Source organism: Thalassophryne amazonica, chromosome 4, assembly GCF_902500255.1.
Source record: "Thalassophryne amazonica chromosome 4, fThaAma1.1, whole genome shotgun sequence".
NCBI classification, from domain to species: Eukaryota; Metazoa; Chordata; class Actinopteri; order Batrachoidiformes; family Batrachoididae; genus Thalassophryne; species Thalassophryne amazonica.
Genome location: NC_047106.1, coordinates 22,953,583 through 22,978,488, shown reverse-complemented (window position 1 = coordinate 22,978,488; position 24,906 = coordinate 22,953,583). Strand labels below are relative to the sequence as shown.

At 44.4% G+C, this 24,906-nt stretch overlaps 1 protein-coding gene across 3 annotated transcripts in view; it reads right to left on the bottom strand.

Annotated features, from left to right (window-relative positions):
• Positions 1–6,442: 6,442 nt before the first annotated feature.
• rtn2a (reticulon 2a) overlaps positions 6,443–24,906 on the bottom strand; it is a 76,414-nt gene continuing 57,950 nt past the window's right edge. For all 3 annotated transcript variants that reach the window (XM_034169241.1, XM_034169240.1, XM_034169242.1), the window contains 7 exons: positions 22,201–22,408; positions 19,365–19,503; positions 10,011–10,080; positions 9,874–9,920; positions 9,732–9,790; positions 6,887–7,546; positions 6,443–6,849 (listed from right to left, as the gene is read on the bottom strand). In XM_034169241.1, the coding sequence (XP_034025132.1) occupies positions 7,471–7,546; positions 9,732–9,790; positions 9,874–9,920; positions 10,011–10,080; positions 19,365–19,503; positions 22,201–22,408 (599 nt within the window). In that variant the 3' untranslated portion in view covers positions 6,443–6,849; positions 6,887–7,470. The remainder of the gene's footprint in view (positions 6,850–6,886; positions 7,547–9,731; positions 9,791–9,873; positions 9,921–10,010; positions 10,081–19,364; positions 19,504–22,200; positions 22,409–24,906) is intronic.

Sequence of the window (24,906 nt, the reverse complement as noted above, 5' to 3'; positions counted from 1 at the left end):
TGCAAATTTCTCTGATCCAGATTCTGCATTTCAGCTGTGATCCAAGATCTTTTTGATTAATGATCTTTACTCCAATAATAACAATCAATGGGTGGATCTTGCCTTTGGTCATTGATCCTAATCGAGGTGTATTTTGCCTTTTAACCTTGATCTTTATGCTTTAATCCTGATTAATCTGATTGGGTATTTTAGGTTTGCAGGATCTGTCATCCAGATTCTTTTAATTCAGTAGGTTTGCAGTTGAATATTTTTTAACGGTCTACCTAACAAATCAAAATCTAAAAACTATAATGACCTCAAAGCACGATGCCCTCGCCACATGGTAGCACATTCAGGGGTATTGCTGTCAGGCCTGTGTGTGTGTCCATGTGTGAACAACAGAATTCAAAGACTTTTGCTCTTATTTGGATCAAATTTGGTGAAAGGATTAAAGGCCAGTCAAGATGCAAAGTGATATTATTTTGAGAAAGATCGAAGAAAACTGAACCTTGAAAGGAATAAGTCAAGATCAGAAATGTTTAACAAACATTTTAAAGTCCATCCATTTTCTTCCGCTTTTTCCGGAGTCAGGTCGCGGGGGCAGCAGCTCAAGCAAAGCCGCCCAGACCTCCTGATCCACACACACCTCCACCAGCATATCTGGGGGAACCCCAAGGCGTTCCCAAGCCAGCCGAGAGATGTAGTCCCTCCAGCGTGTCCAGGGCCTTCCCCAGGGCCTCCTCCCAATGGGACGTGCCCGGAACACCTCTCCAGTGAGGCGTCCAGAGGGCATCCGGAAAAGATGCCCGAGCCACCTCAACTGACTCCTTTCGACCTGGAGGAGCAGCGACTCGACTCCGAGCTCCTTCCAAGTGACCGAGCTCCTCACCCTATCTCTAAGGGAGCGCCCAGCCACCCTGCAGAGGAAACTCATCTTGACCGCTTGTACTCGCGATCTCGTTCTTTCGGTCATGAGCCAAATCTCATGACCATAGGTGAGGATCGGAACGTAGATCGATCGGTAAATCGAGAGCTTTGCCCCCCTACTCAGCTCTCTCTTCACCACGACGGTCCGATACAGCGACCGCATCACTGCAGATGCTGCACCGATCCGTCTATCGATCTCTCGCTCCATCCGTCCCTCACTCGTGAACAAGACACTGAGATACTTAAACTCCTCCACTTGAGGCAAGGACACTCCACCGACCTGAAGAGGGCAAAGCACCTATTTCCGGTCGAGAACCATGACCTCGGATTTGGAGGTGCTGATTTTCATTTTAAAGTCAGTATGGATTAAAGATGTTGGAACGGCTGTGGGTTAGTCGAGGTTAAAATGGTTAAATTTTGGACCAAATTGATCAGATGTCAAGGCCACACAGAACTACGGTATCATGGAATAACAAAGAATTAATTTGCTGCAGTTGCTCCTTGTGTTAAATTGTGATTTGACAATCAAAAACAGACAGTATGGTGACTTTTAAGGAAAATTCAGACACAATTACCCTGGGTCCTTTTATTATTCCTAAAATTGGTCTACTTACACTTCTGTATAATATACCTGCTCATGGTTCACATGTACTCTCTCACTCATGCATTGTACGTGTACAGACAGTTGAAAAATGGCATCCAGAACAAACATGAAGTGTTTCCACAAAATCTTCACTGCTCCAAGTCTCCGGCACATTTCCACCTGAAAGGTTCTGCTTTCATTTTGTAATAGAACACTAATAACTTGCAGCAGAGGCAGTCAAATGAGACAAGGAAGTGCTTTTAACTGAGATGTTGACATCATTCCCAGATATTTCTCTGGATCCAAAAGGAAACAGACTTTTTAGGTTCCAAACAAATTCATTTTAGCCTGAAATTGAGTGGTTCGAAATTAAGTGCAGGAACCTGGGTGGAACTAAAACTTTGGTGGAAAAGGATCCTTCACAAAATATGTTGCCATATGGTGTTGTGGGAGTTTATCTAGAGGGTGCTGTCGGTCTCAAAGCCCCCATATGTTCAGTGAGTTTGTGCTCAGGTGACTGAAGGCTAAAGTGTGTTAAAGGGGTCACATTATGAGTTTTAAGAGGTTAATGTTGGTCAACAGGTCGCTTAAAACATTACAGAAACTCAGGAAGAAATTACTTGTTTGCGTGCCTGTTGCTTTAAATGAGAACGAACTGCCCCCCCCTCTGAAGGGATTGTGTATGCGTGTGTATCCATTTCATCATTTGAATAAGTGAATTGAAAATGTACTTAACAGAAACATGTATTTCGAAAATCCTCACCTATCACAAAGTTTTACTATTCGCATAAGGTGGTTTTTCAGGCAACTCAAAAAGCCCTATTTCTCCAAAACTACAAACCGCTAATATAGCTCATGATGTACAGAAAGCGTCATATGGCATTCTAAAGTACATGCCATGGTACGTGTGTATGGATCAAGAGACAGAGAGAGCTTGTTAAAACAAAAACAAAATAAATGGTAATTAGCAGGACTTAGCTTGGCATTACTGTTCTCATGAGAGCCTTGCTAGAATGAGTTATTGTGAAACAACAAAACCCAGTAGGCGCATTCCATCACTCAATAGATATACTGTAATTTTGCCATAGTGCTTTGGCAAAATTATAGCTTAACTTTTGTGCATATTTGTAATGGAAACCTGGTATTATGTACAGTGGTTTATATATATATATATATATATATATACACACATACATACATTACTATAAGCAACAGTTTTGTTGTGTGCCTGTACTCGTTTATTGAAATAGAGCAATATCTCCACCTGGTGGACATTTACCATTAATGCAGGTACAACAAAATTTTGCCCAGAGCTCTAAGTATATACACACACACACACACACACACACACACACACACACACACACACACACACACACACACACACACACACACACACACACACACACACACACACACTCTATCATCACTTTGGTGGTAGAATTTCAACTTTGTTCATGCTTCCTACACCGTATTTATGCCAGTTTTACGTCTGAGATGTCGCGCAGTTCTACCCATACATGGGAGTAGTTAATATCGATAAATTTAAATCAATAACATTGTAAAAAATGATGCGACATACTGCTGCAGCACGCCAATGCCAACAACATTCACGCAGTTCTAATAGTTTCTGTCTCTGTGTTTAGTTTTCACTAAACTCATAGCAACATAGATGTGGTAAGGTGCAACTATTGGGTCTGCAATGGCGTAGCATAAGGGAAAAACACCAACATTTACTACAATGTTATAACATTCTTTCATGCCAGTTTGCACAGTTGGTTGCAGTTCACCTCTAAAATAATTGCAACTTTCCACATGATTCAATTTGTCATGGTTTTACCCTCACCACAGTGATTTCAGCTCAATAGAAAACTAGGAGGCTAATGAGACTACTGTGATGACGTTCACCCCCCCCCACAAGTGGCTGCTTGTGTTGAACTAGCCAAGCAGTTGTCACGGATTGTAATCACTTCAGAGCTCTCCGTCTTGGCTGAACAGTCCATACCACTGACTGTGTGGGTGTGTCTTACAGCGGAAACAACAGCCCAGATATGGATTTCTGTGACATATGTCACAGATGTATCAAACAAGCTGTTTAAGGTCTAAATATTGCTTATGAGAGGAGTTTCTGCATTCACATATGTGGAACTGTGAGACTCTTGAGGGTGATACATGAAAGCCCAGTCAAGTTTAATTAGAAGATATTGTGTAATATGACCCCTTTAAAGTTGACAGAATTCTTTCTGTTACAATGTTTGCATAAAAGTGCACATTTAGAATAACTTTGATTTGCAGCAAAACATCCATTTGAGGGGACAAGTGGACCCAAACCAAAGCCTGACAGAATGTTATCATGTAGCTGTATGGAAGCTTCTGCATTTATTCACATTTTTCCCCTTCAATTCGTTTGCTGTCTGTACAAAACACTGTTCTCAGGAAGGCAAAGGTCAGGCATATGAGAAGTGGTTAATCTGAATTATCCCCATGTATCCCATCATGCATTGCGACCTGCAGTTAGAAAGGCACCTGCTGTAATTCACTCACGTGTTCCTCCAGGTTTCCTCCCAGGCTGCAGAAAGACACATTAACAGCATCTGAAAACTTAATTATCATGACCTAACCAGCTCTCACCTGTGCCACCCCCACACATAAAATTAACTTCCTGCAATTTCATTTCAACCCATTGCTGCCACATGACAAACACAGAAAGTGTAACATAAGATTAAGATCGCTTTGGGAACTGACATAAAATAACAGAATCAAACAGGGTGATTAGTCCCTCATATTTATCATCTTTTTCGTTACAACCACAGTATACAGCACTGGGCAAATGTTTTAGGCACAGTCAGTATTGCCAAAACTTTTAACTAAGACCACAAAGATTCTCAAAGTCTAAGTTCGCAAAATGAATCCATTAATTAAAAAAGAAAATCTGTGACCACATTTTACCTTAAAAAATTTTTATGATGCTGTTCTGCAATTACTCATTAAATGCAAATAAAAATCTGATTTTATTTAATCTGCTCTTCCCAAATATTTTTTTTTAAATTTTTGACTGTGTTGGTTGGTTTTTGTTGACCCACCAATAAAGAAAAAACATCAAACAATACATTAGAAAAAATTTAGTTTGCATAAAACCTTTGCACAGTGCAGCATGTATATTAATATTCTTTTTAAAGAATAAAGTAACAATCTGAAGAATGCAAACACACCTGCAGTTACAAATTACCGTAAGTAATTGACACAAATGACTTACAGCGGTGCTCGAAGGTTTATGAACCCTTGAGTTTTTCACGTCCAAATTTTGTAATGACATAAAAAAAAAAAATCAATCTTATTTATATTAAAATTTCTAAAACGATGCCCTTCAAATTCAGTGTGAAAACTAATGTCTACAACATCGCATAAATAAAATTAAAATTTAAAAGTCAAAACAATGGACTGCATTTATATAGTGCTTTTCCATCTGCATCACACGCTCAAAGTGCTTTACAGTTATGCCTCACATTCACCATTCACACTCATGCACACAGATGTCAGGGTGCTGCCATGCAAAGTGCTCACTACACACCAGGAGCAACTCGGGGATTAAGGACCTTGCCCAAGGGCCCTTAGTGATTCTCAGGTCAGGCTGGGGTTTGAACTGAGGATCTGCTGGTCTCAAGCACAACGCTTCACTAGTAGACCATCACATCCCCAAGTGTAAGTATGTACACCTTTAAGTATAACAGCACAAAGTTATTATGTTTATAGATGGTTTTCTTCAGACACGTCAGGGGATGGATACATGGTATCCATCCCCTGGGAGCTGGTTCCACAGGATGTGGAACCAGCTCCCAATTCAGATCAGGGAGACAGACACCCTCTCTACTTTTAATATTAGGCTTAAAACTTTCCTTTTTGCTAAAGCTTATAGTTAGGGCTGGATCAGGTGACCCTGAACCATCCCTTAGTTATGCTGCTATAGACGTAGACTGCTGGGGGGTTCCCATGATGCATTGTTTCTTTCTCTTTTTGCTCTGTATGCACCACTCTGCATTTAATCATTAGTGATCGATCTCTGCTCCCCTCCACAGCATGTCTTTTTCCTGGTTCTCTCCCTCAGCCCCAACCAGTCCCAGCAGAAGACTGCCCCTCCCTGAGCCTGGTTCTGCTGGAGGTTTCTTCCTGTTAAAAGGGAGTTTTTCCTTCCCACTGTAGCCAAGTGCTTGCTCACAGGGGGGTCGTTTTGACCGTTGGGGTTTTACATAATTATTGTATGGCCTTGCCTTACAGTGTAAAGCGCCTTGGGGCAACTGTTTGTTGTGATTTGGCGCTATATAAAAAAATTGATTGATTGATTGATGAGCATTTCCAAGTCTCTGAATACTGTATGTCTTGGACTTTATTTACATGTACACTGTTGTACAGTTTCTTCAATCACAGCCACAGAAGCCAATAACTCTGACAGAATTATCTAGGTGTTTCTGCGTCTTTCCTCACTCTTCTCCTTCTTGCACGGTCACACTTTTTGAGAACTGCCTCCTCCAGACAGACTTCCCGTACAGAACCACACTGTGTGTATATCAGATCAAGACATTCATTGACTTGGAAATGTCCACGTGTCCATCTCCGGACTTGTCTGAAGAAAACTGGCTGCAGAAGCAATAACTTAGTTGTGTTATATTTAAAGGTATACTTATCTACGCCATTGTTTACAGTTTTAAATTAATTTCTATCTATGCTGTAGATATTAGCTTTCACTCTGAGTTCAAAGGGCAGCATTTTAGAAACTCTCATATAAAGAAGCCCAAATTATTGTTTTATTTTTTAAATTAAATTACGTCATTACAAATTCATGTATTAAAATTTCGAAGGTTAACAAACTAATAAATAAATAAAAAAAATAGTACCTGGCTCATTCTTTGAAATGTCCTTATTGATGTCATCCAGATTTCTTTTTTAAAAATGTTGCTCCATCATTTATGACCCCTGCCACACCCCCCCACCTCCCAAATAATTGCACCAAACTTGTTCTCATCCATCACGACTAGAGAAACTCAACCAGACAATATGAATGAAACTAAACAGTATTTTCAAAATAAAACAAATGTGATTTTTAATAGCAGCTGCTATGTAGCAAATTCAGTCAATGATGTGTGTCAGAAATGATTCTCATATCCACAAACAGGTGGGCAGGTGTGAAAATGCATATGAAGGGTTCAGATGCAAAACTCAGTAACTCAAAATTACAAATATTTAGTTGAGGCCACGATGCACTTGGCTGCTTCGGTAACTTTCACTGTGCAATATACTGAATAATTTAAACAAACCATTCCCGTTCTGGTTGTGGAAAACTGTCCATTTTCTAATGAGCTGCACTTTTCTCCATTAAGGAAAATAAATAAATAAATGAACGAAGGAATTTTTGGGTTTTGTGTCTGAACCTGCCCGAATATGCCAGATTTCTGCTGCGGTGATTTCTTTTGGAGAAGTGAGCTTGGTGTGTGTGTTTGTGTTCAAACACTCCTCTCACCTCTTTACAGCAATAATTCATATCATCAGCTGACTTTGGGCAGTTCACAGGTGTGCAGCAGTCAGTGGGGGAGTGCACAGGTTTCCTATATACACACAACTTTCCATGTCCGGCCTCATTTGGATTGTAGCTGTCAGTCATCTAAGACACTTTTTGAAATATATTAATATCATAAAAACTGAATATTTTCAGTGAGACGAGCCGTTTCCTACAACGTGTCCATCAGAAGGTCTCTGATGTCTGCAGCAAGAGTCTCAACATCGACCTCTAACCCCGCACCCTAGATACAGTTAGAAAACCACGTGCCATGGCTAGACCCAGTCAGCCTCCCGTTAAATAACCTCCCCTCCCTCCCCTAGTGTCTGGAGCTGCGTTCCCTGGAGTTCAGAGCACAGACTGCTGGGTAAGACATCTGAGTGACAGCCTGGAACTCTGTGAGCTTCTCTAAGTTTTTGTCCACAAGTGTTTACTGGGTTTTGGGTTTGGCGCCACCTGGAGTTGGGTCAGGGGGAGGACCGCCTCCCTGGGCTAGTCTTTTCAGACTGTAGGAGAGAAGAAGAGAAGTGGTTATTTGATGAGTGCAACAAAGCTCCCCCTTGAAATTCTCAGCTGTCAAAAAGTTGTTGCAATTTTCCAAAATAAAACGGCGCAGGAAAAGACTCCCTGCAGCAGAGGGCGCCAGAGTCAGTTATGAGCAGGAAGTCGCACATCAAATCACTGCTACAAGCATAGCCCAACAACTGGGCCTGAATTGGGCTAGATACTGGCCTCTCTCTTCGAGCCTGTGATTGTTTGGCGGCCGAGATGCTGACATCAGCCTCACTTTGGTGTTGCGCGAGCGCTGCTCTCCTATTGGTCATTTAGGAGTTGGAGATCTCACTCCAAGATGGAGGCCAGTATCCAGCCCAATTCAGCAGTCCAGTTGTCGGGCTACTATGGGCATTCTGTGTGTTTGCTGTATAGTTTTCTGTTCTGCACAGTATGGGAAGGTAGAGAAACTCAGATTTTGCACTCCTGAAACCGCATACTTCTGTATCTGAAACGACTCTAAGGTAATGCTTCAGCTGTTGAGAAACCCTGCAAATGACTTTCTCTTAAATGGTTTTGGGGTTGAGTTACAAAAAATAAAAAGTCTGAAATTTTTTAATACTTCCAGATCAGTGCAATAGCTCTGCACACTTCCAGAAGTATTGTAAAGCAGCCAAATTCAGATATGGGCCACATCCAATTCTTGGAAATTTCCAGCTTTGCAAACTGCATGGAACACATGCTCAAAAAAATAAATTGTACTCTAATTTTCAGTAGTTCATCCACTCATCTGGCCTCTGATGCTCTGCTCATCCATTACATTGCACGGGGTCTCACAAAGAACATTTCCTCGGGATATCTGGTAACCTGTGAAGTTAGAACGTCCTTGCAAACTGATGCAATTGCCAAAAGTAACAAAGCACCTCAGACGAGAGCTGGATGCTGGTCACAAAAACCTCTGAGGAAATGTTGCAATGGCGGCTTCAGTGGTGGTTGTGAAAAAGAGAGGCCAAAAACACAATTCCAAATTCCTATAACCCTATCAAACCTTACTCTGGAGTGGCCTATGAAAATATGAGTTTGGATTCTTGGAACTTCATAACAGCCAGATACCTTATGATTAGCTCCAGGGTTAGCATCCATCTGCCAGATGGGCAATAGGAAGCCAGGGTTTTTATATGTAGCAAATTTACCTTTAAGATGCTGCAAGGTGATTTTTATACTTTTCTGTGGTGCTTTAAAAGTACCAGGTTAGTCATAGTCATTAATTGCCCTATGTGCCAGGGGTTGTCTAAAATACAGTACGAAAAACACATTTTACAGCATATCTCCACAACCATTAGGGCTAGAGAGGTGATCCAAGGCTCATATCAATCAGCTAATCATTGTGATATAAGTGATGTTATGATGACATCAGCAAAGCATCAAAAAATAATGTCCTTATACTCCAAAAATGATTTATTGGATATTTGCAACCAATAATTTCATTGCTATGCAGATGACACCCAGCTCTTTCCACCTTCTTGCTGTGAGGCACCAGTGCAAACCACTAACCCACTGTGCCGCCCACCACTCCGCATATGTCTTTAAGTCACCGTTATACTCTATCAATGCATAACCCATACATCAGCCCTCAGATACCTTTCATTGACCTTGTGTTGTTCTACTGGTGGGGTTGATATGTGTCCTCTGACATTTTTTGAGGTGGAGGAGGGGGGGTTGTCGGTGATTTGTGGGCGCTAAAACATCCTTTTGATTTTTTTAAAATTTAGATTTATTTGGCAATAAAATACATGTACATAAAAAAATAATATGGTATATGAATAGCACAATAAAGCCTAAAACCTATTTCCATTGTGGTCCTCACAAGAACATTGCTGGTTACATCCAGACTGAACAACCTGACTGACTGTGAGCCGGGACCATCGTGTAAATGGAAGAGAGGAAGCATGAAAAGAGGAATTAATCCTGTTCCAATCAGAGCTGTAGTTAAAACCTATCCATAAAATAATGAAGTAATAAATGAGTGGATCAGATAACAAATCAATCTGTAAATCAGGAATAATATGACACTTATCCTGCAGGATGGATGTTTTGCTTCACTGTGTGCACTGACGTGAGCGTAAATCTGCAGTTTCATTGTTCAAACCTTCTCAGCAACAAAAGTACCAGTCTGTCAACAGATGGCGCCATACTCACAAGTCCTTGAAGTTGTCCACGTGGGCCTGGATTTTTGCAAAGAAGCCGTCCACCTGCTCCTGTGACGTCACAGAAAAGCAGACACAGGCATGTAGAGGTGTGAAATAAACAGAGGAATAAACAGTGCTGAGAACTTGATTACTTGGCGTTGTCTGTAGAAAAGAGGCAGCGAAAAGACAGCAATCACACCTGGAGAAGAGAAAAAAGAGTGTTTATTCAAACAGACAAGGAAACACACAACGTGTTACTGTTTCCAGAGGTGACGTGGGCGTGGCCTACCGATGATGAGCAGAGTAAGGCCATTGCACAGGTCTCCCAAGAATGTGATGAGGTACAACAGAAACAGAAACTAAAACCAGAAGAAGAAACAGAGTTTGTAGTTTTGTACACTGACTCATGCTTTGATACAGTGAAGCAGATAAGTGTGACTTTTGGCCAGAATTGTTCACTTGGTGATACAAGCATCGGATTTGGCATGAATGTTCTTCATAAATCAGTGTTTGGAAAAAAAAGTGCTGGCCACTTGTAAATCCAATATGGCGGCCAAGTAGGGGTCATTGAAAAATTACACTGGGGTCAAAATTTAAAAATGCTCCATTAAGTTGTTCCAGTTTTGGTAAAACGTGATGCAAGTTATTGGTTGAGTTAGTAGGGTTTTAAAAAGGAATAGTTTGCACCATGTGTCATGCTTAGTTGTCATGTTACAGGGTAACATATGTCACAAGTCGTAGAATCCAACGTACGGTGACATTGTTTGATCTTTACTTTGCAAACCAAACGTTCAACATAGTCAAAACTATTTCATTTATTAATCCTGTTAGTTCAACCAATAATTTACACCATTTTGTTTTCCAAAATTGGAGCAACTTTAACTTTTGACTCCTGTACAAACTGAAACTGACCTTTGTCACTATTCTTGCTGTTTTTACCCCATAACTTCATAACATTCAGTCACACATAGTCCAAACTACACCTTTTTGGAGTCTTTAAGATCAGACAAATGCTGTGTTATACTTTTCAACATGATTGGAGCATTTTTAAATTTTGACCCCTGTGTAGTTCATCATTGACCTTACCTGGCCGCCATGTTGGATATTCAAGTGGCCAGCACTTTTTTCCTCAAACAGTGATTCATGAAGAACATTCATGCCAAGTCTGATGCTTGTATCACCAAGTGAAGTATTTTTTTTCAGATATCATAATATGATAATCTGCACTGACATGAACTGAATGGAAAAAAATGTGTGTAGGATGTAGTGTCAACTAGTGGTGAGGTCGCAGAATGCGTTATCCCATCGCGGTTACATTTTTGCTTCATTGGTGATGGGGATTCATGCTCCTTTGCCTTCTTTCATGATAAGCAATATGTCTGAATCTTCATTTCACAAAAATGACCATGAGGGGGCACTCTCATGTAGCTGTGAAGAGCTCTTTCTAATCTTACGAAAACACACTGACTTCTTGTTGCAGATAATTTATACACCAATGAACAGATGGTTATGAAAGCTGTATTCCATCTCTGGTAATAAACGCCCCGAAATTCTACACAGTGTAGCTTTAAAGTGGTGACGACCTTGAAGGGTTTGGTGTTTCCCTTTATATCCTGCAGTGGGTGGGACATAGTGTACACTGATAGGGGACACCCCCGTCTCAGATGTAAAGAGACTCCAGTTGATCCTCCGTGTCTCCACGTGTCTCGTGTCGTCACATTCCATCCAGGTCAGGGTTTGAGACCAGCAGGTTGTGGGATTTAGGGGCTAAATCAGCTCATACTGACTCAACACTTATTGTACATGTTCTCAGGTCAGACACAGCTGCTGTTAGTTATTGGAGTCATCATATCAGGGGCATGGCCTACATGTTTATTTCCTGCTGTTGAATAACTAATGAGTAGTTATGGTTATTTTCATTGCCATTAATACATTTTTATTTGCCTCCAGTACAGCCAGTGAAAGTTACAGATTTCACTGGCACACGGACAATTGACACAGATTTCTAATAAACGATGCCTCATTCATTCGGGCTGATTTGTCCCAAGCTGTTTTTGTTTTTTTTTCTCTCCACCAGGTGAATTGTTGTGTGGGCCGCTGAAGAGGAGGTACTGCTGGCCCACCACCACCAGAGGGCACCCTGCCTGGAGTGCGGGCTCCAGGCACCAGAGGGCGCTGCCATCTCACAGGAGCAGCCGGGGTGACAGCTGTCACCTACGACAGCTGTTACCAATCATCTGATCCACAGCGGTATATCTGCAAGACGTCATCTCCACTTCTTTGCCGAGATATCGCTCTACCAAGGAGGTAACGTATCCAGCCAAACAGAGTATCTTTTGACCATTAAATACTTTTTGCCTTTACACAGAAAGAGAAAAGAACAGCTGGAGACTGTATTTTGGATAAGTACTCACATTCCTGCACTACAGTGTTTTTTCCTGACGAGAGGTGGAGGTGGTTTTTCCACCATACGTGTTGCTGGGTGCAGGCGCACCCACATCTGACTGTTTCTGTTCCTCGCCAGCAGTACCGGATCCGACAAGCGGAGGCAGTGGCCACCTGGGAGTTCTGGACTTGGCGGTTCCAGTATTCCCGGGGTTCGGTGGCGGAGGAAATCGTGTGGTTCCGGTTCTGCTTTGGACATACGTCTCCTATCTTCGAGCCTGCCCACATGACACCTTTGTGATTCGGCTTTATTGTCTGTTATTGTAATCGGTTGTGTTTGTTGTGCTTATTTCACAACAGTAAAAGTGTTGACTTCCTCCATTGTCCGTTCATTTGCGCCCCCTGTTGTGGGTCCGTGTTCCTACACTTTCCCAACAGGATATCTCGGCCAACGTCATGGATCCCGAGGGGCGTCAACTGGCTGTTGAACGGCCAATGGAAGAACAGGGCGCACAGGCGTCCGCAGGAGGAATGATCGGTGAGTTGCAGCGAATCCTCACCGTTTTCACGGCTCGGTTGGATCTGATGACCGAGCAGAACGTCCTCCTTAACCGCAGGGTGGAGGCTCTCGCCGCGCAGGTGGAAGCACGCCCTCAGGGCGCTGCTGCGGCTCCCCCTCCTGTCGATCCTGTGCGCAACAGTGACGTTCCACAGGTCGTTCAACGACCCCTCCCACCTTCCCCTGAAGCATACATAAGCCCTCCAGAGCCGTACGGGGGTTGTGTGGAGACATGCGCGGAGTTTCTTATGCAGTGTTCGCTCGTCTTCGCACAACGTCCCGTCATGTACGCGACTGATGCTAGTAAGATAGCTTATGTGATTAATTTGCTTCGCGGCAAGGCACGCGCTTGGGCTACAGCGCTCTGGGAGCAAAATTCACGGCTCCTTCTGACATATGATGGGTTTGTGAGGGAGTTCAGAACAGTGTTCGATCACCCAAATAGAGGAGAGACCGCTTCAGCCATGCTGCTGTCAATGAGACAGGGGCGCCGGAGCGCAGCTGCTTATGCAGTCGACTTCCGCATCGCGGCTGCGAGGTCCGGCTGGAATAACACTGCCCTCCGCGCCACCTTCGTAAACGGACTGTCGTTGGTTCTGAAGGAGCACCTGGTGGCCAAGGACGAACCGCGGGATTTAGACGGGCTTATTGATCTCATTATACGATTAGACAATCGGTTAGAAGAACGCCGTCGGGAACGAGATGAAGGGCGTGGCCGGGCACGCGCCGTCCCTCTCCCTTCCGGTTCCGACCGAGTTCCGCCCTCCCCACGCTCCACGGCCTCTACGCTCCATGTGGTGACAGCTCCCCCTGCTGACGAAGCTATGGACACGAGCAGGGCCACATTTAGGGCACCAGATAGACAGAGGAGACTGGCCCGCGGAGCGTGCTTTGTTTGTGGCTCAATAGAGCATCAAGTGAGGGACTGCCCCGAGCGGTTAAACACCAAACGCCCGCCCCTAGACACTGGGTTAGGAGTGGGCCAAAACATTCACATGGGACATACCCATATTGCCACACGACTCCCAGTGACAGTCCTTTATGAGGATTTAACCCTGAAGGCCCCAGCACTGGTGGACACGGGCTCTGAAGGGAATCTGTTAGACAGCAGATGGGCCAGGGAGGTAGGGCTCCCTCTGGTGGCGCTTACCTCGCCTGTGCAGGTGCGGGCACTAGATGGCTCCCTACTCCCTCTAATCACACATAAGACACCACCAGTAACTTTGGTGGTGTCAGGAAATCACCGGGAGGAGATCGAGTTTTTTGTGACTCCTGCCACCTCCCGCGTGATTCTAGGGTTCCCCTGGATGTTAAAACACAATCCCCGGATCGATTGGCCGTCCGGGGTAGTGGTTCAGTGGAGCGAGACCTGCCATCGGGTATGTTTAGGTTCCTCGGTTCCTCCCGGTTCCCTGGCTAAGGAGGAGGTCAGAGTCCCGCCCAATCTGGGGACGGTGCCGGTGGAGTACCATGACCTTGTGGATGTGTTCAGTAAGGATCTGGCGCTCACCCTTCCCCCCCACCGTCCGTACGATTGTGCCATTGATTTGGTTCCAGGCGTTGAGTTCCCGTCCAGCAGGCTGTACAACCTCTCGCGACCTGAGCGCGAATCAATGGAGACCTACATCCGGGACTCTTTAGCCGCCGGGTTGATCTGGAATTCCACCTCCCCGATGGGTGCAGGTTTCTTTTTTGTGGGTAAAAAAGACGGCGGACTTTGTCCATGCATTGATTATAGGGGACTGAACGAAATCACGGTTCGTAATCGATACCCGTTGCCCTTGTTGGATTCAGTGTTCACGCCCCTGCATGGAGCCCAAATATTCACGAAGCTAGATCTTAGAAATGCGTATCACCTGGTTCGAATCCGGAAGGGAGACGAGTGGAAGACGGCATTTAACACCCCCTTAGGTCACTTTGAGTACCTGGTCATGCCGTTCGGCCTCACAAACGCCCCCGCGACGTTCCAAGCATTAGTTAATGATGTCTTGCGGGATTTCCTGCACCGATTCGTCTTCGTATATCTAGACGATATACTCATCTTTTCTCCGGATCCTGAGACTCATGTCCGGCATGTACGTCAGGTCCTGCAGCGGTTGTTGGAGAACCGGCTGTTTGTGAAGGGCGAGAAGTGTGAGTTTCACCGCACATCTTTGTCCTTCCTGGGGTTTATCATCTCCCCCAACTCCGTCGCTCCTGATCCGGCCAAGGTCGCGGCGGTGAGAGACTGGCCCCAACCCACCAGCCGTAGGAAGCTGCAACAGTTCCTCGGCTTTGCTAATTTCTACAGGAGGTTCATTAAGGGCTACAGTCAGGTAGTTAGCCCCCTGACAGTCCTGACCTCCCCAAAAGTCCCCTTCACCTGGTCGGATCGTTGCGATGCCGCGTTCAAGGAGTTGAAACGGCGCTTCTCGTCTACACCCGTTCTGGTGCAGCCCGATCCTAGTCGCCAGTTAGTGGTTGAAGTGGACGCCTCGGACTCAGGGATAGGAGCTGTGCTTTCCCAGAGCGGGAAGACCGATAAGGTCCTTCACCCGTGTGCCTATTTTTCCCGCAGGTTGACCCCGGCCGAACGGAACTATGACGTCGGCAATCGAGAACTCCTTGCGGTGAAAGAGGCTCTTGAAGAGTGGAGACATCTGTTGGAGGGAACGTCCGTGCCATTCACGGTTTTCACTGACCACCGGAACCTGGAGTATATCAGGACCGCCAAGCGGCTGAACCCCAGGCAAGCCCACTGGTCACTGTTCTTCGGCCATTTTGACTTCCGGATCACCTACCGTCCCGGGACCAAAAACCAGAGATCGGATGCCTTGTCCCGGGTACATGAAGATGAAGTCAAAGCGGAGTTGTCGGATCCACCGGAACCCATCATCCCGGAGTCCACTATCGTGGCCACCCTTACCTGGGACGTAGAGAGAACCGTCCGGGAGGCCCTGGCACGAAGCCCGGACCCAGGAACTGGGCCGAAGAACAGACTCTACGTCCCACCAGAGGCTAGGGCTGCAGTCCTGGACTTCTGTCACGGCTCTAAGCTCTCCTGTCATCCAGGGGTGCGAAGAACCGTGGTAGTTGTCCGGCAGCGCTTCTGGTGGGCGTCCCTAGAGGCCGACGTCCGGGATTATATCCAGGCCTGCACCACCTGCGCCAGGGGCAAGGCTGATCATCGCAGGGCTTCGGGACTGCTCCAGCCGCTGCCCGTGCCCCATCGCCCCTGGTCCCACATCGGCCTGGATTTTGTCACGGGCCTCCCGCCGTCCCAGGGCAACAGCACCATCCTCACGATAGTGGACCGATTCTCCAAGGCGGCCCACTTCGTGGCCCTCCCGAAGCTCCCGACGGCCCAGGAGACAGCGGACCTCCTGGTCTACCACGTCGTCCGGCTGCATGGGATTCCCACAGACATTGTCTCCGATCGCGGTCCCCAGTTCTCCTCGCAAGTCTGGAGGAGCTTCTGCCGGGAACTGGGGGCCACGGTGAGTCTCTCATCCGGGTATCATCCCCAGACCAACGGGCAAGCAGAACGGGCCAATCAGGAGGTGGAACAGGCCCTGCGTTGCATGACGGCCGCGCACCCGGCGGCCTGGAGTACCCATCTGGCCTGGATCGAGTATGCCCATAACAGCCAGGTGTCGTCAGCCACCGGCCTCTCCCCTTTCGAGGTGTGTCTGGGGTACCAACCTCCTTTGTTTCCGGTGGTTGAGGGAGAGGTCGGTGTGCCCTCGGTCCAGGCCCACCTGCGGAAGTGGCGTCGGGTGTGGCGTGCCGCCCGTTCTGCTTTGCTGAGGGCCCGGATGAGGACGAAGGCCCATGCAGACCGTCGGCGGACCCCGGCCCCTACGTATCGGCCAGGGCAGGAAGTGTGGTTGTCTACTAAGGACATTCCCCTCCAAGTGGACTGCCCTAAATTGCAGGAATGGTATATCGGTCCGTTTAAGATCCTCAAGGTCATCAGTCCAGCCGCAGTGAGGCCGGAAGCTGAAGCCTCACTGCGGATCCATCCTGTTTTCCATGTGTCCCGGATTAAGCCACGTCGCACCTCACCCCTCTGTACTCCGGGTCCGGCACCACCTCCTGCCCGGATCATCGATGGTGAGCCGGCTTGGACTGTGCGCCGCCTCTTGGATGTCCGAAGGATGGGCCGGGGCTTCCAGTATTTGGTGGACTGGGAGGGGTACAGCCCCGAAGAACGCTCCTGGGTGAAGAGGAGCTTCATCCTGGACCCAGCCCTCCTGGCCGATTTCTACCGCCGCCACCCGGACAAGCCTGAGGGGGGGGTCCTGTTGTGTGGGCCGCTGAAGAGGAGGTACTGCTGGCCCACCACCACCAGAGGGCACCCTGCCTGGAGTGCGGGCTCCAGCACTAGAGGGCGCTGCCATCTCACAGGAGCAGCCGGGGTGACAGCTGTCACCTACGACAGCTGTTACCAATCATCTGATCCACAGCGGTATATCTGCAAGACGTCATCTCCACTTCTTTGCCGAGATATCGCTCTACCAAGGAGGTAACATATCCAGCCAAACAGAGTATCTTTTGACCATTAAATACTTTTTGCCTTTACACAGAAAGAGAAAAGAACAGCAGGAGACTGTATTTTGGATAAGTACTCACATTCCTGCACTACAGTGTTTTTTCCTGACGAGAGGTGGAGGTGGTTTTTCCACCATACGTGTTGCTGGGTGCAGGCGCACCCACATCTGACTGTTTGTTCCTCGCCAGCAGTACCGGATCCGACAAGCGGAGGCAGTGGCCACCTGGGAGTTCGGGACTTGGCGGCTCCAGTATTCCCGGGGTTCGGTGGCGGAGGAAATCGTGTGGTTCCGGTTCTGCTTTGGACAGACGTCTCCTATCTTCGAGCCTGCCCACATGACACCTTTGTGATTCGGCTTTATTGTCTGTTATTGTAATCGGTTGTGTTTGTTGTGCTTATTTCACAATAGTAAAAGTGTTATTTGACTTCCTCCATTGTCCGTTCATTTGCGCCCCCTGTTGTGGGTCCGTGTTCCTACACTTTCCCAACAGAATTTTACATTTTCCGCTGCACAATTTAAAAAGTCACACATGACTTTGTGAGATTTCATTTGACACAGATGTTGATTTCTTGGCCTTTGTCTATGAGTTCCTGCACCCATCTGTGTACCCACGCGGGCATGAGGTGTGGTCAGGCCATAATTGTGCCATAAAAACAACAAACGGGCAGTTTTACCCCTTCAATGCTTCACTGTAGGGATGGTGCCTGGTTTCCTCCAAACATGACCCCTGGCATTCACACCAAAGAGTTCAATCTTTGTCTCATCAGACCAGAGAATTTTGTTTCTCCTGGTCTGAGAGTCCTTCAGGTGCCTTTTGGCAAACTCAAGGTGGGCTGCCATGTGCCTTTTACTGAAGAGTGGCATGCGTCTGGCCACTCTACCATACAGACCTGAACAGTGGATTGCTGCAGAGATGGTTGTCCTTCTGGAAGGTTCTCCTCTCTCCACTGAGGAATGCTGGAGCTCTGACAGCGTGACCATCAGCTTCTTGGGCACCTCCCTAACTAAGGCCCTTCTCTCCTGATCACTCAATTTAGACGGGCGGCCAGCTCGAGGAAGAGTCCTTGTGGATCCGAACTTCTTCCATTTACATGTCGGTAGCATGGCCCAAGCAGAGGGTCACCCTTTTGAGTCTGGTCTGCTTGAGGTTTCGCCCTCAAATCATCAGAGGGAGTTTTTCCTTAACATTGTCCCCTGTGTGCTTGCTCTAGGGGTTAGTAAGGTTAGACCTTATCTGTGTGAAGTGCCTTGAGGCAACTTTGTTGTGATTTGACACTATATAAATAAAATTAAGAAAAACAGATGATAGAGGCCCCTTAAATTAAAGCTAGACCAAATTGTAATCCTTAGTACACTCTAGTGTCCACAGAGCTAGATCACTAAGTAAACCTGAGGATACACAATCTTAGGATGCTGAACATTCACCTTTGATGTGATTGCTGACCTTAACTTTTGACGGGATACTTTTGTTTGTGATTGCTGATCTGTGATTGTGATCTTTGATCCTGAGATAAATTATTTTGGATCCTAAATGATTAGCTCTGACCCTCATCACTCAGCTTTGATCCTGATTGTGGAACTTTGATCTGATCCCTCATCCGTGGTCCTGATCACTGAACACACATCCCTAATGCTATTGGCTTAGATCTTGTATACAGGATCACAGAATAAGGTACAAAGAGGTCTTTGATCCTAAAGCAGCTGTCAGAATAAATAACAATCCAGATGGCAGGATCAAAGCAATCAGGAACAAGAGTTGGACCCTGACCTTTGATTCGACAGTAATTGCTAAAATAATTACCAATCCTGATCAGAGGATTAAAGGAATCAGGAACAAGGGTCAGGTCCTGACCTTTGATCTTTACTGCATTCTAATCATCAATGCTGATCACAGGGCCAAAAAAATTGGCTCAGAAATCAAAGATAAAAGGCAGGATCAAGATCATAGGAGAAAGAATCAGATAATGAAGAGGAAAAACTCAAAGATCAAAGGCAACATCCACCGTCCAAAATGGTCTCGAGTCTTCTTCGAGCTAAGTTTGACCTCTTTACCCAAGTTCACCAGAATTCTTTCATATCCTTTTTGCTGACAGACAGGAAGACAGAAGGCAAAGAATATATAACGTCCGTGATGCAGATAATTAGTGTAAAATTCCACATATCTCACCTTTAGGGAGTCAAAGAGGTTTCCAACAAAAAAGAGCCTCTTGAATCTGTCCACAGTGGACAGGACCAGAACGATGGCTTTCTGCATGTAGTGATCAGCCTGCTCTCCGCTGAGGCTGATGTCCAAGTCCAGATACGACCTGACAGCACAAACAAACAAACAAACAAACGCAAAATGACACATCTTGTTTGCACCTTCATTCATTTAAGTTGAATGACCCATGCTGTCTGAAGAGAGACTGAATTCCTCTTCTTGTCCCCCCCGTTATTCCTGTCAGTGCCCAAAAGTCATTTTCGCTTCGGTCTGTTTTTATATTCACACAAATCGAATAAAATCTTAAATAAACTAGAGCACCACGCTCGTACAGCACAAACCTCCGCCAACTCTAGTTTCCAATTCCACAAAATTTTACCTTGGAAAAAAATTCTCAAGATCAAAGTCCTGTTAGAATTTTCTTTTCATAAGATAAATTAGATGTGATCAAATGTCAGGAGTATGTATTTATTTGATTCATGCACTTGAATCAAAGTTTTTTGTGGTGTTGTCAGTCTTTTTTTCCAACTTTCTGATTTTTTTTTTTTTTTTTTTTCACAGAACATTAGTTATCGCTGCTATCCACAATTTGTTATTCCTTTCTGGCACTTGGTTTCTGACTGATAACTGGAAGATGGACAAACAGGCATAAAATTGGAACCTCCATTCAATTTTGGTGGTGTTGGTAAATCCATAACAGAAAAATATGATTGAGGCACTTTTGATTGAGATATAATGTACATATGATATATGTGTGTGTGTTGAATCAATTCATTCATTCATTCATTGAAAATGTACACCAAATGGGTTTTCAATGTTAAATTCAAATGTCCACAAAATCCACAATTTGGATCAGATCTTGATCAAAATTTGTCAGGTGACAGTGAGTGCAAGTCTGCACCTCACTTTTAAATATGAGAGTGATTGAGGCACGTTTGATTAAGATATAATGTAAAATATACATTAAATGGGGTTTGCATTGTTAAATTTAAATGGCCACAATATCTGTAATGTGGATTAGATCCGGATCAAACTTTGCCAGCCGTCAAAGGATACCATCCTACATAAGGCTCTCAAATATGAATGAAATTTGATCATTTTTGTTAAAGTTATGAATTTTTGAATATTTGTTCAATATTAAAGGCAGGGATTTTTCCAATTTTCTAAGATTTTTCATGACCCATGACCTTGAAAATTGAATCAGTTCTTGCCTATCAGGATAAAACATATCAGGCGAAAACATAAAAAGCCAAATAATACAGACAATCCAGCAAAAATGTCATGAAAACACACATTTTTGTGAAATGTAGCTAAATTTTTGTTCCTGTCACGATGTTTAACGTAGTTTGGTAACTGACTGCTTTGTATTTCTGTGGAGTCCAGAATGTTGTCATCCATGCTGTAACATGAGCCACAATTTTTTTTTTTCTGGAAATGCCAAGGTTGTGTTAAAGTTATACTATGGGCATGCTACGTGTCTACAGTTACAGTAGAGCTGTTTTTGCAGGCACAGGATGATACAAGCCTGGTACATTATGTCATCAAACCACACGCCAGGTCACATTCATGATCTTCACACAGCGGTTTGCCACAGTTATAGACTGTGACCTTCCAGGATGCATATGCAAAATGATTTTTGGTCCACAGGTAGATGACATCAGGATCTGATCAAATCCACATTTTCATCTCATTCTTTCCTGACCCTCAAAGCCCCCCCCACCCCCTCCCCCAAAGGGTATTTCGGGTCTGACTCACTGACTCACAAATTTGCTCCATATTATACTACTCGTAATTTCTACATTAAAATGATGTCATCACAGGACACTTTCAGAACCACATTGTTTTTATTTCCTCAGAGGCTAAGAGTGTCAGGGAGGGGACTCGGAAAATAGACAAAACAAACAAAAAACATCTTTGAACATCATAAATTGAAAAATACATAACCAAGAAAACATTTATTAGGTTTAAAATGGATAAAAGGTACAGGTGAAAAAAAAAAAAAAAACCCTTGCTGGCAAGAAAACAGACGGCGGCAAAAAAGTTCCCTCTGACCCCCTTTTCAGACCCTTCTGGAAACAGTATGAACCTAACATTTTGGATTTTTCACAGGGGGAAAGTAATCTAGAAAATATGTGAAAATGAAGTAAAACTGAGACCATGAACTAGGACTCACCATGCAACCTGTTATTTTGTGTTTTATCATTTTATTTCATTTGTTCATGTTGTACTCTGAGATGATTATTTTTATTTATTCGTTTTATGAAGAAGCCTTGTCTGGGTACTCAGCCATATACTGCTCATATTATTTATTGTAGAGGTACAAGGAATTAAATAAAGAAAATAAAGTTTTGGTGCTTCCAGACCCAATTTTTCCTGAAAACTGATTATCTTGAAGCAGTGAACACCCTTTCTCAACCAAGAGAAGGTCCCCAGTTCAAAGCCATCCTCCCATTCTCCTTAAACATCTGGAGTTGCATCAGGAAGGGCATCTGGCTTAAAACTTGTGCAAAATCAATATTGCAGTTCTCCGTTCCGATTTCCAAATTCCCAGGTAAAGAAATGTAGGACAATGAGCCATTTTCCAGGAAACCCCGTGAAAAGGTTTGCTTTGGGCTCCAACAGATTTCTTTATGAATATTTTATTTATAAAGAGTCGTATAGAAAAGTTTGTGCACCCCTTTACTTCAATCGAAAGGTTGATGGGTTCAATCCCTGGTTCCTAAGGAGTTTGACTTTTGGAAAATCTGAAACAGCAAAGACGGTCAATTTCCCCTCCAAAAATAAAAATAAGTTGTAAACTTGCTTGAATGGATGTACTCCGTCACCCCAGTTGAGGATGTAGAGAAGCTGGTAGTAGATGCGCACGGAGATGGTGAAGCACATGATGGCCAATGAGAGGGTGGAAACCACAGTGATGATGCTGAGCTGGAACAAGGACAGCAGGCCCACCACCAGCCCCGTTAGCACCATGCCTGTCCGCTCTGTGTCCTTCCAGTAGATGAGGTCCATCACTGAAAGATGAGGGTAGTAGAAAGGATGAGCAACAAGGGATAAAGGGATAGAAGAAAAGAAATAAATAATAAATGGATGTAGAAAACCATCAAAGTAGAGCAAGTGCAAACCTGGGAGAAGTTTTTGATTCATCAACAACAGAAGAATTAAGGAGAAGTGCAATCTGAGCGTAAAGTACTGCTGGAAGCATAATGGTGACACGTTATTGTCAAACAACTGTGTTTAATCTTTTTAAATCATAATGACAACAGAAACTAACCAAATGACCCTGATCAAAAGTTTACATACCCTGGTGATTTTGGCCTGATAACACACACACAAGCTGACACAAATGGGTTTGAATGGCTACTAAAGGCAACCACCCTCACCTGTGATCTGTTTGGTTGTATGTGTATATAAAAGGTCAGTGAGTTTCTGGGCTCCTGACAGACCCTTGCATTTTTCATCCAGTGCTGCACTGACATTTCTCATTTCTGAGTCATGGGGAAAGGAAAAGAATTGTCAAAGAAACGGTAATTGAACTGTATAAAACAGGAAAGATATATATATAAAAAAGATATCCAAGGGACTGAGAATGCCAATCAGCAGTGTTCAAACTCTAATTAAGAAGTTGGAAATGAGGGATTCTGTTGAAACCAATGTCCAGGTAGACTAACAAAAACCTCAACAACAACTGCCAGAAAAATTGTTTGGGATGCAAAGAAAAACCCACAAAAAACTTCAGCTGGTGTGGCTGTTTCAAGATGCACAACAAGAAGGCATTTGAAGAAAAATGGGCTGCATCGTAAGTCCCAAGAAGAAAGCCATTACTACGCAAATGCCACAAAGCATCCCACTTACAATATGCCAAACAGCACAGAGAACAAAGTCATTTGGAATGATGAGACCAACATTGAAATTTTTGGCCACAACCATAAACGTCACATTTGGAGAGGAGTCAACAAGGCCTATGACGAAAAGTACACCCTTCCTACTGTAAAAAATGGAGGTGGATTGCTGTTGTTTCATGGATGTGTGAGCTACAAAGGCACAGGAAACTTGGTCAAAATTGATGGCAGAATGAATGCAGCCTGTTATCAGGAAATACTGGAGGAACATTTGCACACATCAGCCCAGAAGCTGCACATGGGACGTACTTGGATGTTCCCATATGACAAAGATCCAAAACACAGGGCCAAATCGATCTGTCATTGGCTACAGCAGAATAAATTGAAAGACCTTGAGTGGCCATCTCAGTCTCCTGACCTCAATATCATCGAGCCATTCTGAGGAGATCTGAAACATGCAGTTTATGCAAGACAGCCCAGGAATTTATAGGAACTGGAGGCTTTTTGGCAAGAGCAATGGGCATCTTTACCATCAGAGAAAATAAAGAGCCTCGTCCAGAACTACCACAAAAGTCTCCAAGCAGTCATTGATGTTAAAGGGGGGGGGGGGGGATAAACAGTATTAAGAACTGGGGCATGTAAACTTTTGATCAGAGACATTTGGGTAGTTTTTGTTGTCATTATGATTTAAAAAGAGTAAACACAGTTGTTTGACAATAAATGGCTTCACACAGCCACTAACCATGAGTGATTTTTTTGTGTGTGAGTTATCATTCATATTCCCTGAAAAATGGCCAAAAAAAAAAAAAAAATTCTGCCAGGGTATGTAAAGTTTTGGGCACAAATGAATTTACTTACGTGCCACCATAGGGGGGCACACTATTTGTTTTTGTCTGAATTTTCCGAGGTTGGGTGACAAACATATTTCCGGCTCTGGCTCCTTTGTCTGGTGTATTCAGAAAGCACAATCAAAGTAGTAATAAATACATACCCTGAAACACAACCACATCGCGCTAATTTTACTTCACTCAGGTTCGCACACGCAATGTTGAATATTGTTTTCACTGTTAACCCAAATGCACAATGTTCTACTTACTTGAATATTTCCAGTTTGTGTAACTTGGAACATTTAAGTAAGTACGCTTTTTTTAAACTTTGAGTTTACACTATTTAATCTATTTGCATTCGTGTTTACAGTATACTGCTCTGGTTTCACATGGCTCTGTACATAAACAAAGTTGTTGTCCCCTTCAATATCAACTTCTATGAGCTCCACATGATGGTCAGCAAACATCTGATGGCCATCGTCACATTTGTACTGCTTGATTCTTTCATTTGTCCATCCAGAGTCACTAAGCCTGTAACCATACACATCACTAACACAAATGGCTGGTAGCCTTTTGAAGTCCCGTGTCCATGTCACAGCTGTCCCATTGAGATCTTAAACAGAGGCATCCACTGCTGTCACCCGCCATCGCTTTCTCTCCGACTCTTCGTGGTCATACGTCTCCAAAATCGGATAAACTTGTGTGACTTTCTCCACCAGACTCACTAGTTCCCGGCATAGTTTTCCACTGCAGGGAACACCCCTTACAGCGAGACACCAGCTGTGGGGCTGTCATGTTCATGAAATTTTCATGTTCCTCCATGACAGCAGATTTGGAGACAAC